Source organism: Poecile atricapillus, unplaced genomic scaffold, assembly GCF_030490865.1.
Source record: "Poecile atricapillus isolate bPoeAtr1 unplaced genomic scaffold, bPoeAtr1.hap1 scaffold_220, whole genome shotgun sequence".
Lineage (NCBI taxonomy): Eukaryota > Metazoa > Chordata > Aves > Passeriformes > Paridae > Poecile > Poecile atricapillus.
Window position 1 is genome coordinate 23217 of NW_026709036.1, and position 14418 is coordinate 37634.

Consider the following 14418-nt stretch of genomic DNA (forward strand, 5'->3'; position numbering starts at 1 on the left):
CGGGACCCCCAGAATGGCCACGGGACCCCCACAGGACCCCCAGAGTAACCCCCAGAGTGACCACGGGACCCCCAGAGTGACCACGGGACCCCCAGAGTGACCACGGGACCCCCAGAGTAACCACGGGACCCCCAGAGTGACCCCCAGAGTGACCACGGGACCCCCAGAGTGACCCCCAGAGTGACCACAGGAACCCCAGAGTGACCACAGGACCCCAGAGTGACCACGGGACCCCCAGAGTGACCATGGGACCCCCAGAGTGACCACAGGAACCCCAGAGTGACCACGGGACCCCCAGAGTGACCACGGGACCCCCAGAGTGACCATGGGACCCCCAGAGTGACCACAGGAACCCCAGAGTGACCACGGGACCCCCAGAGTGACCCCCAGAGTGACCATGGGACCCCCAGAGTGACCCCCAGAGTGACCACAGGACCCCCAGAGTGACCACAGGACCCCCAGAGTGACCATGGGACCCCCAGAGTGACCACAGGACCCCCAGAATGGCCACAGGACCCCCAGACTGGCCATGGGACCCCTAAACTGGCCACAGGACCCCCAGAGTGACCATGGGATCCCCACTGGTCACTGTGTCCGAGCTCAGCTCCAGGGCCAGCCCAGCCTGGGAGACCCCCGGAGTGAATTCCTGGGGGGAGACCCCCGGGAGACCCCCATGGGACCCCCAGAGTGACCACGGGACCCCCAGAGTGACCCCCAGAGTGACCACAGGACCCCTGTGAGACCCCCATGGGACGCCCAAAATGCCCACGGGACCCCCGAAGTGGCCACAGGACCCCCAAAATGGCCACGGGACCCCCACGGGACCCCCAGAATGGCCATGGGACCCCCAGACTGGCCACGGGACCCCCAGAGTGACCACAGGACCCCCAGAGTGACCCCCAGAGTGACCACGGGACCCCCAGAGTGACCCCCAGAGTGACCATGGGACCCCCAGAGTGACCACGGGACCCCCAGAGTGACCACGGGACCCCCAGAGTGACCACAGGAACCCCATGAGCCCCCCCTGGTCACTGAGTCCGTGCCCAGCTCCAGCCAAGGTCACTCCAGTGCTCCCAGTAACACCAGTAACACTCACCCAGTAACACCAGTAACACCAGTAACACCCACCCAGTGCTCCCAGTAACACCAGTAACACTCACCCAGTGCTCCCAGTAACACCAGTAACACCAGTAACACTCACCCAGTGCTCCCAGTAACACCAGTAACACTCACCCAGTGCTCCCAGTAACACCAGTAACACCAGTAACACTCACCCAGTGCTCCCAGTAACACCAGTAACACTCACCCAGTGCTCCCAGTAACACCAGTAACACTCACCCAGTGCTCCCAGTAACACCAGTAACACCAGTAACACTCACCCAGTGCTCCCAGTAACACCAGTAACACTCACCCAGTGCTCCCAGTAACACCAGTAACACTCACCCAGTGCTCCCAGTAACACCAGTAACACCAGTAACACTCACCCAGTAACACCAGTAACACCAGTAACACTCACCCAGTGCTCCCAGTAACACCAGTAACACTCACCCAGTGCTCCCAGTAACACCAGTAACACCAGTAACACTCACCCAGTGCTCCCAGTAACACCAGTAACACTCACCCAGTGCTCCCAGTAACACCAGTAACACTCACCCAGTGCTCCCAGTAACACCAGTAACACTCACCCAGTGCTCCCAGTAACACCAGTAACACTCACCCAGTGCTCCCAGTAACACCAGTAACACCAGTAAGGTTCCCCCAACCCCCCCAGCCCCTCCCAGTCCCTCCCAGTTGCTCCCAGTCTCACCAGTAAGGTTCCCCAGTCCCTCCCAGTGCTCCCAGTCTCCCCAGTAAGGCTCCCCAGTGCTCCCAGTCTCCCCAGTAAGGTTCCCCCAGTCCCTCCCAGTGCTCCCAGTCCCCCCCCAGTAAGGTTCTCCCAGCCCCCCCATCGTTCCCCAGTCCCTCCCAGTGCTCCCAGTCTCCCCAGTAAGGCTCCCCAGTGCTCCCAGTCTCCCCAGTAAGGTTCCCCAGTCCATGCCAGTCCCTCCCAATCCATCCCAGTCTCACCAGTAAGGCTCCCCAGTCCCTCCCAATCCATCCCAGTCTCCCCAGTAAGGCTCCCCAGTCTCTCCCAGTGCTCCCAGTCTCCCCAGTAAGGTTCCCCAGTCCCTCCCAGTCCATCCCAGTCTCCCCAGTAAGGTTCCCCAGTCCCTCCCAGTCCATCCCAGTCTCCCCAGTAAGGTTCCCCAGTCCCTCCCAGTCCATCCCAGTCTCCCCAGTAAGGTTCCCCAGTCCCTCCCAGTCCATCCCAGTCTCACCAGTAAGGTTCCCCAGTCCCTCCCAGTCCATCCCAGTCTCCCCAGTAAGGTTCCCCAGTCCCTCCCAGTGCTCCCAGTCCATCCCAGTCTCCCCAGTAAGGTTCCCCAGTCCCTCCCAGTCCATCCCAGTCTCCCCAGTAAGGCTCCCCAGTCCCTCCCAGTGCTCCCAGTCTCACCAGTAAGGTTCCCCAGTCCCTCCCAGTGCTCCCAGTCCATCCCAGTCTCCCCAGTAAGGTTCCCCAGTCCCTCCCAGTCCATCCCAGTCTCCCCAGTAAGGCTCCCCAGTCCCTCCCAGTGCTCCCAGTCTCCCCAGTAAGGCTCCCCAGTCCCTCCCAGTCTCACCAGTAAGGTTCCCCAGTCCATCCCAGTCTCCCCAATAAGGCTCCCCAGTCCCTCCCAGTGCTCCCAGTCCATCCCAGTCTCACCAGTAAGGTTCCCCAGTGCTCCCAGTCTCCCCAGTAAGGTTCCCCAGCCCCTCCCAGTCCATCCCAGTCTCACCAGTAAGGTTCCCCAGTGCTCCCAGTCTCCCCAGTAAGGTTCCCCAGTCCCTCCCAGTGCTCCAAGTCTCCCCAGTAAGGTTCCCCAGTCCCTCCCAGTCCCTCCCAGTGCTCCCAGTCTCCCCAGTAAGGCTCCCCAGTCCCTCCCAGTGCTCCCAGTCTCACCAGTGAGGCTCCCCAGTCCCTCCCAGTGCTCCCAGTCTCCCCAGTAAGGTTTCCCCAGCCCCTCCCAGTCCATCCCAGCCCATCCCAGTCTCCCCAGTAAGGTTCCCCAGTCCCTCCCAGTTGCTCCCAGTCTCCCCAGTAAGGTTCCCCAGTCCCTCCCAGTGCTCCCAGTCTCCCCAGTAAGGTTCCCCAGTCCCTCCCAGTCTCCCCAGTAAGGTTCCCCAGTCCCTCCCAGTGCTCCCAGTCTCCCCAGTAAGGTTCCCCAGTCCCTCCCAGTCTCACCAGTAAAGTTCCCCAGACCTCCCCAGTCCCTCCCAGTGCTCCCAGTCCCCCCCCAGTAAGGTTCTCCCAGCCCCCCCATCGTTCCCCAGTCCCTCCCAGTGCTCCCAGTCTCACCAGTAAGGTTCCCCAGTCCATCCCAGTCCCTCCCAGTGCTCCCAGTCTCCCCAGTAAGGCTCCCCAGTGCTCCCAGTCTCCCCAGTAAGGTTCCCCAGTCCATGCCAGTCCCTCCCAATCCATCCCAGTCTCACCAGTAAGGCTCCCCAGTCCCTCCCAATCCATCCCAGTCTCCCCAGTAAGGCTCCCCAGTCTCTCCCAGTGCTCCCAGTCTCCCCAGTAAGGTTCCCCAGTCCCTCCCAGTCCATCCCAGTCTCCCCAGTAAGGTTCCCCAGTCCCTCCCAGTCCATCCCAGTCTCCCCAGTAAGGCTCCCCAGTCCCTCCCAGTGCTCCCAGTCCATCCCAGTCTCCCCAGTAAGGCTCCCCAGTCCCTCCCAGTGCTCCCAGTCCATCCCAGTCTCCCCAGTAAGGTTCCCCAGTCCCTCCCAGTGCTCCCAGTCCATCCCAGTCTCCCCAGTAAGGTTCCCCCAGTCCCTCCCAGTGCTCCCAGTCTCACCAGTAAGGCTCCCCAGTCCCTCCCAGTCCATCCCAGTCTCACCAGTAAGGTTCCCCAGTCCCTCCCAGTCCATCCCAGTCTCCCCAGTAAGGTTCCCCAGTCCCTCCCAGTGCTCCCAGTCCATCCCAGTCTCACCAGTAAGGTTCCCCAGCCCCTCCCAGTCCATCCCAGTCTCCCCAGTAAGGCTCCCCAGTCCCTCCCAGTGCTCCCAGTCCATCCCAGTCTCCCCAGTAAGGCTCCCCAGTCCCTCCCAGTGCTCCCAGTCCCTCCCAGTCTCCCCAGTAAGGTTCCCCAGTCCCTCCCAGTGCTCCCAGTCCATCCCAGTCTCCCCAGTAAGGCTCCCCAGTCCCTCCCAGTGCTCCCAGTCTCCCCAGTAAGGTTCCCCCAGTCCCTCCCAGTGCTCCCAGTCCCTCCCAGTGCTCCCAGTCTCACCAGTAAGGTTGAGGTCATGGTAGGCCTCCAGCCAGGCCTGTGTCCCCAGCAGGTCGTGGTCACTCAGCAGGAAGATGATGTCCTTGGCCCAGTAAATCTGACCTGCACCAGTATGGACCAGTATGGACCAGTACAGACCAGTATGGACCAGTATGGACCGATATGGCCCAGTAAATCTGACCTGCACCAGTATAGACCAGTATGGACCAGTACGGACCAGTATGGGCCAGTAAATCTGACCTGCACCAGTATAGACCAGTATGGACCAGTACGGACCAGTACGGACCAGTACGGGCCAGTAAATCTGACCTGCACCAGTATAGACCAGTATGGACCAGTACCGACCAGTATGGACCAGTACAGATCAGTATGGACCAGTATGGACCAGTACGGACCAGTATGGGCCAGTAAATCTGACCTGCACCAGTACAGACCAGTATGGACCAGTACGAACCAGTATGGACCACTACGGACCAGTACGGACCAGTATGGACCGATATGGCCCAGTAAATCTGACCTGCACCAGTATAGACCAGTATGCACCAGTACAGACCAGTATAGACCAGTACGGACCAGTACAGATCGGTATGGCCCAGTAAATCTAACCTGGACCAGTACACACCAGTATAGACCAGTATGGAACAACAGTAGCCCCCTCCCCATGTCGGTAGCCCCCTCACCCCTGCAGTAGCCCCCTCCCCATGTCGGTAGCCTCCTCCCCATGTCAGTAGCCCCCTTACCCCTGCAGTAGCCCGCCAGGGCCAGCAGTAGCCCCCTCCCCATGTTGGTAGCCCCCTTACTCCGGCAGTAGCCCCCTCCCCATGTCAGTAGCCCCCTCCCCATGTCGGTAGCCCCCTCCCCATGTCGGTAGCCCCCTCCCCAGGTCAGTAGCCCCCTTACTCCGGCAGTAGCCCCCTCCCCATGTCAGTAGCCCCCTCACCCCTGCAGTAGCCCGCCAGGGCCAGCAGTAGCCCCCTCCCCATGTCAGTAGCCCCCTCCCCATGTCAGTAGCCCCCTCCCCATGTTGGCAGCCCCCTTACTCCGGCAATAGCCCCCTCCCCAGGTCAGTAGCCCCCTCCCCATGTCAGTAGCCCCCTCCCCATGTCAGTAGCCCCCTCCCCATGTCAGTAGCCCCCTTACTCCGGCAGTAGCCCGCCAGGGCCAGCAGTAGCCCCCTCCCCATGTCGGTAGCCCCCTCCCCATGTCAGTAGCCCCCTCCCCATGTCAGTAGCCCCCTCCCCAGGTCAGTAGCCCCCTTACTCCGGCAGTAGCCCGCCAGGGCCAGCAGTAGCCCCACGGCCTGGTTGTTGGTGCTGCCCTCGGAGCAGGGCACGAGCAGCAGCAGAGCCTCGGTGCTGGAGGAGCGGGGGGCCCGGAGCACCCCAAAAACATTCACACCCCGAACCAGCTGGGGGGAAACAGGGCACAGTGAGCCCCCAGACCCAAATGGGACTCCAGAGAGACCCCAGACCCAAATGGGACCCACTGAGAGACCCCAGACCCAAACTGGGACCCCAAAAATGTTCACACCCCGAACCAGCTGGGGGGAACAGGGGGCTCAGAGTGAGACCCCAGACCCACTGAGAGACCCCAGACCCACTGAGAGACCCCAGACCCACTGAGAGACCCCAGACCCAAACTGAGACCCCAGAGAGACCCCAGACCCACTGAGAGACCACAGAGAGACCCCAGACCCAATCTGGGACCCCGAAAACATTCACACCCCGAACCAGCTGGGGGGGACAGGGGGGTTACACAGAGACCCCAGACCCAAATAGAGACCCCAGAGAGACCCCAGACCCAAATGGGAGCCCAGGGCAGCAGCAGAGCCTCGGTGCTGGAGGAGCGGGGGGCTCAGAGCACCCCAAAAACATTCACACCCCGAACCAGCTGGGGGAACAGGGGGCACAGTGAGACCCCAGACCCAAACTGGGATCCACACAGAGACCCCAGACCCACAGAGAGACCCCAGACCCAAATAGAGACCCCAGAGAGACCCCAGACCCAAATGGGACCCCAGAGAGACCCCAGACCCAAACCGGGACCCCAGAGAGACCCCAGAGAGACCCCAGAGAGACCCCAGACCCAAATGGGACCCACAGAGAGACCCCAGATCCAAACTGGGACCCCAGACCCAAATGGGACCCCAGACCCACCCCGGGGACCCCAGACCCAAACTGGGACCCACTGAGAGACCCCAGATCCAAACTGGGACCCCAGACCCAAACTGGGACCCCAAAAACAGCCCCAAAAACGTTCAGTGCCCCCCAGCCCCTCCCCATTCCCCCAGCCCCCCCAGTTCCCCCCAGTTTGCTCAGTTCAGCCCAGTTGAGCTCTCCCAGTTCTCCCAGTTTGCCCAGTTGAGCTCTCCCAGTTCCCCCAGTTCTCCCAGTTTGCCCAGTTGAGCTCTCCCAGTTCCCCCAGTTCTCCCAGTTTGCCCAGTTGAGCTCTCCCAGTTCCCCCAGTTCTCCCAGTTTGCCCAGTTGAGCTCTCCCAGTTCCCCCAGTTCTCCCAGTTTGCCCAGTTGAGCTCTCCCAGTTCCCCCAGTTCTCCCAGTTTGCCCAGTTGAGCTCTCCCAGTTCTCCCAGTTCTCCCAGTTTGCCCAGTTGAGCTCTCCCAGTTCCCCCAGTTCTCCCAGTTTGCCCAGTTGAGCTCTCCCAGTTCCCCCAGTTCTCCCAGTTTGCCCAGTTGAGCTCTCCCAGTTCCCCCAGTTCTCCCAGTTTGCCCAGTTGAGCTCTCCCAGTTCCCCCAGTTCTCCCAGTTTGCCCAGTTGAGCTCTCCCAGTTCCCCCAGTTCTCCCAGTTTGCGTACGTAGCGCTCGTGAGCCTCGTCAGGGAAGGGCAGGGTTCGGGTGAAGGGCTGGCGATGGACCTCGAGCCCCAGCTGGAACATGGTCTGCTCCAGCCACTCCACTGGCATCCCTCTGGAATTGGGATATCCCAAATTATCCCAAATTATCCCAAATTATCCCAAATTATCCCAAATTAACCCCAAACCATCCCAAACCATCCCCTGAACCATCCCTGAATCCCAAACCAACTCCAAATCCATCCCAAACCCCTGGAGCCCCAGCTGGAACATGGTCTGCTCCAGCCACTCCACTGGCATCCCTCTGGAATTGGCATATCCCAAATTATCCCAAATTATCCCAAATTAACCCAAATTAACCCCAAACCCATCCCAAACCATCCCCTGAACCATCCCTGAACCCCAAACCAATCCCAAACCATCCCAAATCCATCCCAAACCCCTGGAGCCCCAGCTGGAACATGGTCTGCTCCAGCCACTCCACTGGCATCCCTCTGGAATTGGGATATCCCAAATTATCCCAAATTATCCCAAATTAACCCCAAATCCATCCCCTGAACCATCCCTGAATCCCAAATCCATCCCAAACCATCCCAAACTCCTCGAGCCCCAGCTGGAACATGGTCTGCTCCAGCCACTCCACTGGCATCCCTCTGGAATTGGGATATCCCAAATTATCCCAAATTATCCCAAATTATCCCAAATCCATCCCAAACCATCCCCTGAACCCCAAATCAACCCCAATCCATCCCAAACCCCTGGAGCCCCAGCTGGAACATGCTGTGCTCCAGCCACTCCACTGGCATCCCTCCGGAATTTGGGAATTCCGGGAATTCCAGAGATCCCAAATTATCCCAAATTATCCCAAATCAACCCCTGAACCATCCCCCTCCCCAAACCCCCCCAGTTCTCACCCCACTTTCCTCTTGTGCCCCCCGAACTCCCGGGTGTGACCCCAGACCCCTCCCCAAACCCTCCCCAGACCCCAAACCCCCTCCCCAAACCCCAAAATCTCCCCAAAGCTCCCCAGTTCTCACCCCACTTTCCTCTTGTGCCCCCCGAACTCCCGGGTGTGACCCCAAACCCCCTCCCCAAACCCCAAAATCTCCCCAGACCCCTCCCCAGACCCCAAACCTCCTCCCCCGACCCCAAAACCCCCTCCCCAGACCCCAAATCCCCCAATTCTCACCCCACTTTCCTCTTGTGCCCCCCAAACTCCCGGGTGTGACCCCAAGCCCCTCCCCAGACCCCAAATCCCCCCGTTCTCACCCCACTTTCCTCTTGTGCCCCCCAAACTCCCAGGTGTGACCCCAGACCCCAAACCCCAGACCCCCAAACCCCCTCCCCAGACCCCAAACCCCCCCATTCTCACCCCACTTTCCTCTTGTGCCCCCCGAACTCCCAGGTGTGACCCCAGACCCCAAACCCCAGACCCCCAAACCCCCTCCCCAGACCCCAAACCCCCCCATTCTCACCCCACTTTCCTCTTGTGCCCCCCGAACTCCCGGGTGTGACCCCAAACCCCTCCCCAGACCCCAAATCCCAAATCCCAGACCCCAAACCCCCTCCCCAGAACCCAAAACCCCCTCCCCAAACCCCAGACCCCTCCCCAGACCCCAAACCCCCCAAGTTCTCACCCCACTTTCCTCTTGTGCCCCCCAAATCCCCAGGTGTGACCCCAGACCCCTCCCCAAACCCCAAACCCCAAATCCCAGACCCCAAAACCCCCTCCCCAAACCCCCAGACCCCTCCCCAGACCCCAAATCCCCCCGTTCTCACCCCACTTTCCTCTTGTGCCCCCCGAACTCCCGGGCCAGGCTGAGGGCGCGGGGGCCGAGCTCGGAGCCCTCCCCCACCATGGTGGAGCCCATGGCGTTCTCAGACAGGTACGTGCGGGGAGCCAGGGCTGGCAGCAGCAGGAACCAGGTGACACCTGACAGGTAACTCAGGACACTGCAGGGACACCCCAAAATCTGAAATCAGCACCCCAAAATCTGATATTGACACCCCAAAATCACCCCTGACACCCCAAACCCAGCCCAGCCCCACAGGTAACACCCAGGGAGAGCAGCAGGAACCAGGTGACACCTGACAGGTAACTCAGGACACTGCAGGGGGGACCCCAAAACCGAAATCAGCACCCCAAAATCTGATATTGACACCCCAAAATCTGATATTGACACCCTAAAATCTCCCCTGACACCCCAAACTCAGCCCAGCCCCACAGGTAACCCCAGGGCTGGCAGCAGCAGGAACCAGGTGACACCTGACAGGTAACTCAGGACACTGGGGGGACACCCCAAAACCGAAATCAGCACCCCAAAATCTGATATTGACACCCCAAAATCTGAAATCAGCACCCCAAAATCTGAAATCTACACCCCAAAATCTGATATTGACACCCCAAAATCTGATATCAGCACCCCAAAATCTGATATTGACACCCCAAAATCTGATATCAGTACCCCAAAATCTGATATCAGCACCCCAAAATCTGATATCGACACCCCAAAATCTGATATCAGCACCCCAAAATCTGATATTGACACCCCAAAATCTGATATTGACACCCCAAAATCTGATATTGACACCCCAAACCCAGCCCTGACACCCCAAACTCAGCCCAGCCCCACAGGTACGTGCAGGGAGCCAGGGCTGGCAACAGCAGGAACCAGGTGACACCTGACAGGTAACTCAGGACACTGCAGGGGGGACCCCAAAATCCAAAATCAGCACCCCAAAATCTGATATTGACACCCCAAAATCTGATATCAGCACCCCAAAATCTGATATTGACACCCCAAAATCTGAAATCAGCACCCTAAAATCCGGTATTGACACCCCAAACTCAGCCCTGACACCCCAGAATTACCCCAAGCCCCCCCAAAGTCCCCCAGGACTCACCGCAAAGGGTTTTGGGGACCCCCACTCACCACAGGGGGGTTTTGGGGACCCCAGGGAGGTTTTGGGGACCCCCAGGGGGGTTTTGGGGACCCCCACTCACCAGAGGGGGATGTTGAGGACCCCAGGGGGGTTTTGGGGACCCCAGGGGAGTTTTGGGGACCCCCCACTCACCACAGGGGGGTTTTGGGGACCCCCAGGGAGGTTTTGGGGACCCTCACTCACCACAGGGGGTGTTGAGGACCCCCAGGGGGGTTTTGGGGACCCCAGGGGGGTTTTGGGGACCCCCCGAGCCCCCCACTCACCAGAGGGGGGTGTTGAGGACCTCAGGGGGGTGTTGGGGACCCCCAGGGGGGTTTTGGGGACCCCCAGGGAGGTTTTTGAGGACCCCCAGGGAGGTTTTGGGGACCCCCAGGGAGGTTTTGGGGACCCCCCGAGCCCCCCACTCACCAGAGGGGGGTGTTGAGGCGCAGCACGAGCCGGGCCAGCGCCCGCCGGCACTGGGGGTCCGACAGCAGCCCCATGGGGGGCCTGGGGGGGTCCTGGGGGGGGTCCCGGGGGTCAGGGGGGTCCCCATGGACCCCATAGAGACCCCTCCCCACCTCACTGAGCCCCCTGAGCCCCCTCCCCACCTCACTGAGCCCCCTGAGCCCCCTCCCCACCTCACTGAGCCCCCCTGAGACCCCTCCTCACCCCATAGAGCCCCTTGAGCCCCCTCCCCACCCCATAGAGACCCCTCCCCAACCCCACAGAGCCCCCTGAGACCCCTCCCCACCTCACTGAGCCCCACAGAGCCCCCTCCCCACCCCACAGAGCCCCCCTGAGCCCCACAGAGCCCCCCCAGCCCCTTCCCCACTCCACTGAGCCCCCTCCCCGCCCCACAGAGCCCCCTGAGCCCCCTCCCCACCCCACAGAGCCCCCCTGAGCCCCACAGAGCCCCCCCCAGCCCCTTCCCCACCCCATAGAGACCCCTGAGCCCCACAGAGCCCCCCGATCCCCCTCCCCACTCCACTGAGCCCCCTCCCCACCCCACAGAGCCCCCTGAGACCCCTCCCCACTCCACTGAGCCCCCTGAGCCCCACAGAGCCCCCCCAGCCCCTTCCCCACCCCACAGAGCCCCTTGAGCCCCCTCCCCACCTCACTGAGCCCCCCTGAGACCCCTCCTCACCCCACAGAGCCCCCCTGAGACCCCTCCCCACCCCATAGAGACCCCCGAGTCCCCTCCCCACCTCACTGAGCCCCCCCGAGCACCCTCCCCACCTCACTGAGCCCCCCCGAGCACCCTCCCCACCTCACTGAGCCCCCTCCCCACCTCACTGAGCCCCCCTGAGACCCCTCCTCACCCCACAGAGCCCCTTGAGCCCCCTCCCCACCCCATAGAGACCCCCGAGTCCCCTCCTCACCCCACAGAGCCCCCCCGAGCACCCTCCCCACCCCTGAGCCCCCTCCCCACCTCACAGAGCCCCAAATCCCCCCTCAGCCCCCTCCTCACCCCAAATCCCCCCTCAGCCCCCTCCCCCCCCCTCAGCCCCCTCCTCACCCCCTCAGCCCCAAATCCCCCTCAGGGCCCGGTCCTTGCCCTTCCCCAATGCCCCCACACCGAGCTTCCCCCGCACCCCACAGGCCTGCCCCACACTCCCCCGTGCCCTCCGGGACCTCCAACCCTCCCTCAAATTCCCCAAATTGCCCCAAATTTTCCCAAATTCTCCCAAATTGCCCCAAAATTCCCCCCAAAACCTGCGGGAGCGCTGAGGGCCAGGCCGCTCAATCGCTGCCGGAGCGCGCGGCCAGGGCGGGGAGCGGAGCGCAGAGACATCGATCGAGCGGCTCCGCCCCGCCAGGGGGCGCCGTGCGGGGGGGCGGGGCCAAAGGGGCGGTGGGCGTGGCCAAAGGTGCAATGGTAGTCAATGGGAGTGGGCGTGGCCAAAGGGGCAGTGGGCGTGGCCAAAGGGGCAATGGTAGTCAATGGGAGTGGGCGTAACCAAAGGGGCAGTGGGCGTGGCCAAAGGGGCAATGGTAGTCAATGGGAGTGGGCGTGGCCAAAGGGCAGTGGGCGGGGCCAGAGGGGCAGTGGTGGTCAATGGGAGTGGGCGTGGCCAAAGGGACGGTGGGCGTGGCCATAGGGTGAGTGGGCGTGGCCAGAGAAGCGGCGGGCGGTCATCAAATGGAGAGTGGGCGTGGCCAAATGGGGGAGTGGGCGTGGCCAAATGGGGGAGTGGGCGTGGCCAAAGGAATAATGGGGATAATTTGGGGTAAAGGGGGCAAAAAACGGGGGAATTTGGGGGAAAAATGAGGCTAAAAGGGGAAAAATTGGGGTTTTTTGGGGAAAAAAGAGGAATTTGGGGGGGAAAACCAGGGAGGTTTGGGGGAAAAATGGGGGATAAAGGGGAAAAATTGGGGTTTTAGGGGGAAAAATGGGGGAATTTGGGGTAAAATGAGGGAATTTGGGGGGAGAAAAAGGGAGTTTGGGGAGAAAATGGGGGGATTTGGGGAAAAAAGGGGGAAAGGGGGGGAAAACCTGGGAGTTTGGGGGAAAAATGGGGGTTAAAGGGGAAAAATGGTTTTTTTGGGGGGGAAAATGTTTTTTTTGGGGGTAAAATGGGGGAATTTGGGGAAAAGGGGGGAATTTGGGGGGGAAAACCAGGGAGTTTTGGGGGAAAAATGTGGGTTTTTTGAGGGGAAAAAACGGGGTTTTGGGGCAAAATGGGGGAATTTGGGGAAATAAAGGGGGCAAGGGAGGGAAAACCTGGGAGTTTGGGGGGAAAAATTGGGGACTAAAGGGGAAAAATTGGGTTTTTTGGGGGGAAAATGGGGGGATTTGGGGTAAAATGGGGTAATTTGGGGAAATAAAGGGGCTGAGGGAGGGAAAAAGGGGGAGATTGGAAGGAAAAATGGGGGTTAAAGGGGAAAAATTGGGTTTTTTGGGGGAAAAGGGGGGGAAAAAGGGGGGCTAAACGGGTAAAATGGGGATTTTTGGGGGGAAAAAAGGTGGTTTGGTGGAAAATGGGGGGATTTGGGGAAAAAGGGAGGAAAAATGGGGGTTTGGGGGAAAAATGGGGGATTTGGGGCCAAAAAAAGAGGTTTTGGGAGGAAAAATGGGGGTTTGGGGACAAAAAAGGGGGGTTGGGGGTAAAAATGGGGGTTGGGGACAAAAAAAGGGGGTTTTGGGGGGGAAAATGGGGGTCTGTGTGGAAATAGGGGGGTTTTGGGACAAAAAAAGGGGGTTTGGGGGTAAAAAATGGGTGTTTGGGGACAAAAAATGGCTTTGGGACAAAAAATGGGTGTTTGGGGACAAAAAATGGGTGTTTGGGGACAATAAAAGGGGGTTTGGGGTCCCAAAAAGGGGGTTGGGACAATGAGAGGGACAGGAGGGGGTGAAGGATGGACAGGGGGACACAGGGGGGACACAGGTGACCCCCAGGTGAGGCACAGAGTGACACCAAACTGGGGTGACACCAACAGGTTTATTGGGATGGAGCTGGGACAGTCGGACAGAGGGACAGTCGGACAGAGCGTCAGTTCGACACGGGGACAGTCGGACAGAGGGACAGTCGGACAGAGGGACAGTCGGACAGAGGGACAGTCGGACACGGGGACAGAGGGACAGGGGGACAGTCGGACACGGGGACAGTCGGACAGGGGGACAGTCGGACACGGGGACAGTCGGACAGAGGGACAGTCGGACACGGGGACAGAGGGACAGGGGGACAGTCAGACACGGGGACAGTCGGACACGGGGACAGTCGGACAGAGGGACAGTCGGACAGAGGGACAGTCGGACACGGGGACAGAGGGACAGGGGGACAGTCAGACACGGGGACAGTCGGACACGGGGACAGTCGGACAGAGGGACAGTCGGACAGAGGGACAGTCGGACACGGGGACAGAGGGACAGGGGGACAGTCAGACACGGGGACAGTCGGACACGGGGACAGTCGGACAGAGGGACAGTCGGACACGGGGACAGAGGGACAGGGGGACAGTCAGACACGGGGACAGTCGGACACGGGGACAGTCGGACAGAGGGACAGTCGGACAGAGGGACAGTCGGACAGAGGGACAGTCGGACAGAGGGTTAGTACAGCGTCACTGCACTGTGGCCATGGGCTCATGGTGGTCACTGTGGTCAGGAAATGTCCCCATGATGGCCATGGTGGTCACTGTGATGGTCACTGTGGTGGTCACTGTGGTGGTCACTGCTCCGTGGTGGTGTCCCATGGTGGTCACCGTGATGGTCACCGTGATGGTCACCGTGATGGTCACTGTGGTGGTCACTGCCCTGTGGTGGTGTCCCATGGTGGTCACTGTGGTCAGGAACTGTCCCCATGGTGGCCATGGTGGTCACTGTGGTCACTGTGGTGGTCACTGTGGTGGTGTCCCATGATGGTCACTGTGGTCAGGAACT

The 14418-nt window shown here is 60.8% G+C and overlaps 1 protein-coding gene across 1 annotated transcript in view; it reads right to left on the minus strand.

Annotated features, from left to right (window-relative positions):
- The window catches only part of GPAA1 (glycosylphosphatidylinositol anchor attachment 1), a 29007-nt gene extending 17208 nt beyond the window's left edge, over positions 1–11799 (minus strand). Inside the window, exons 1-6 of the mRNA XM_058828736.1 lie at positions 11751–11799; positions 10464–10555; positions 8892–9065; positions 7116–7227; positions 5565–5712; positions 4305–4406 (exon numbers count right to left, since the gene is read on the minus strand). Of these exons, the coding sequence (XP_058684719.1) occupies positions 4305–4406; positions 5565–5712; positions 7116–7227; positions 8892–9065; positions 10464–10537 (610 nt within the window). The 5' untranslated portion in view covers positions 10538–10555; positions 11751–11799. The remainder of the gene's footprint in view (positions 1–4304; positions 4407–5564; positions 5713–7115; positions 7228–8891; positions 9066–10463; positions 10556–11750) is intronic.
- Between the last annotated feature and the right edge of the window lie 2619 nt (positions 11800–14418).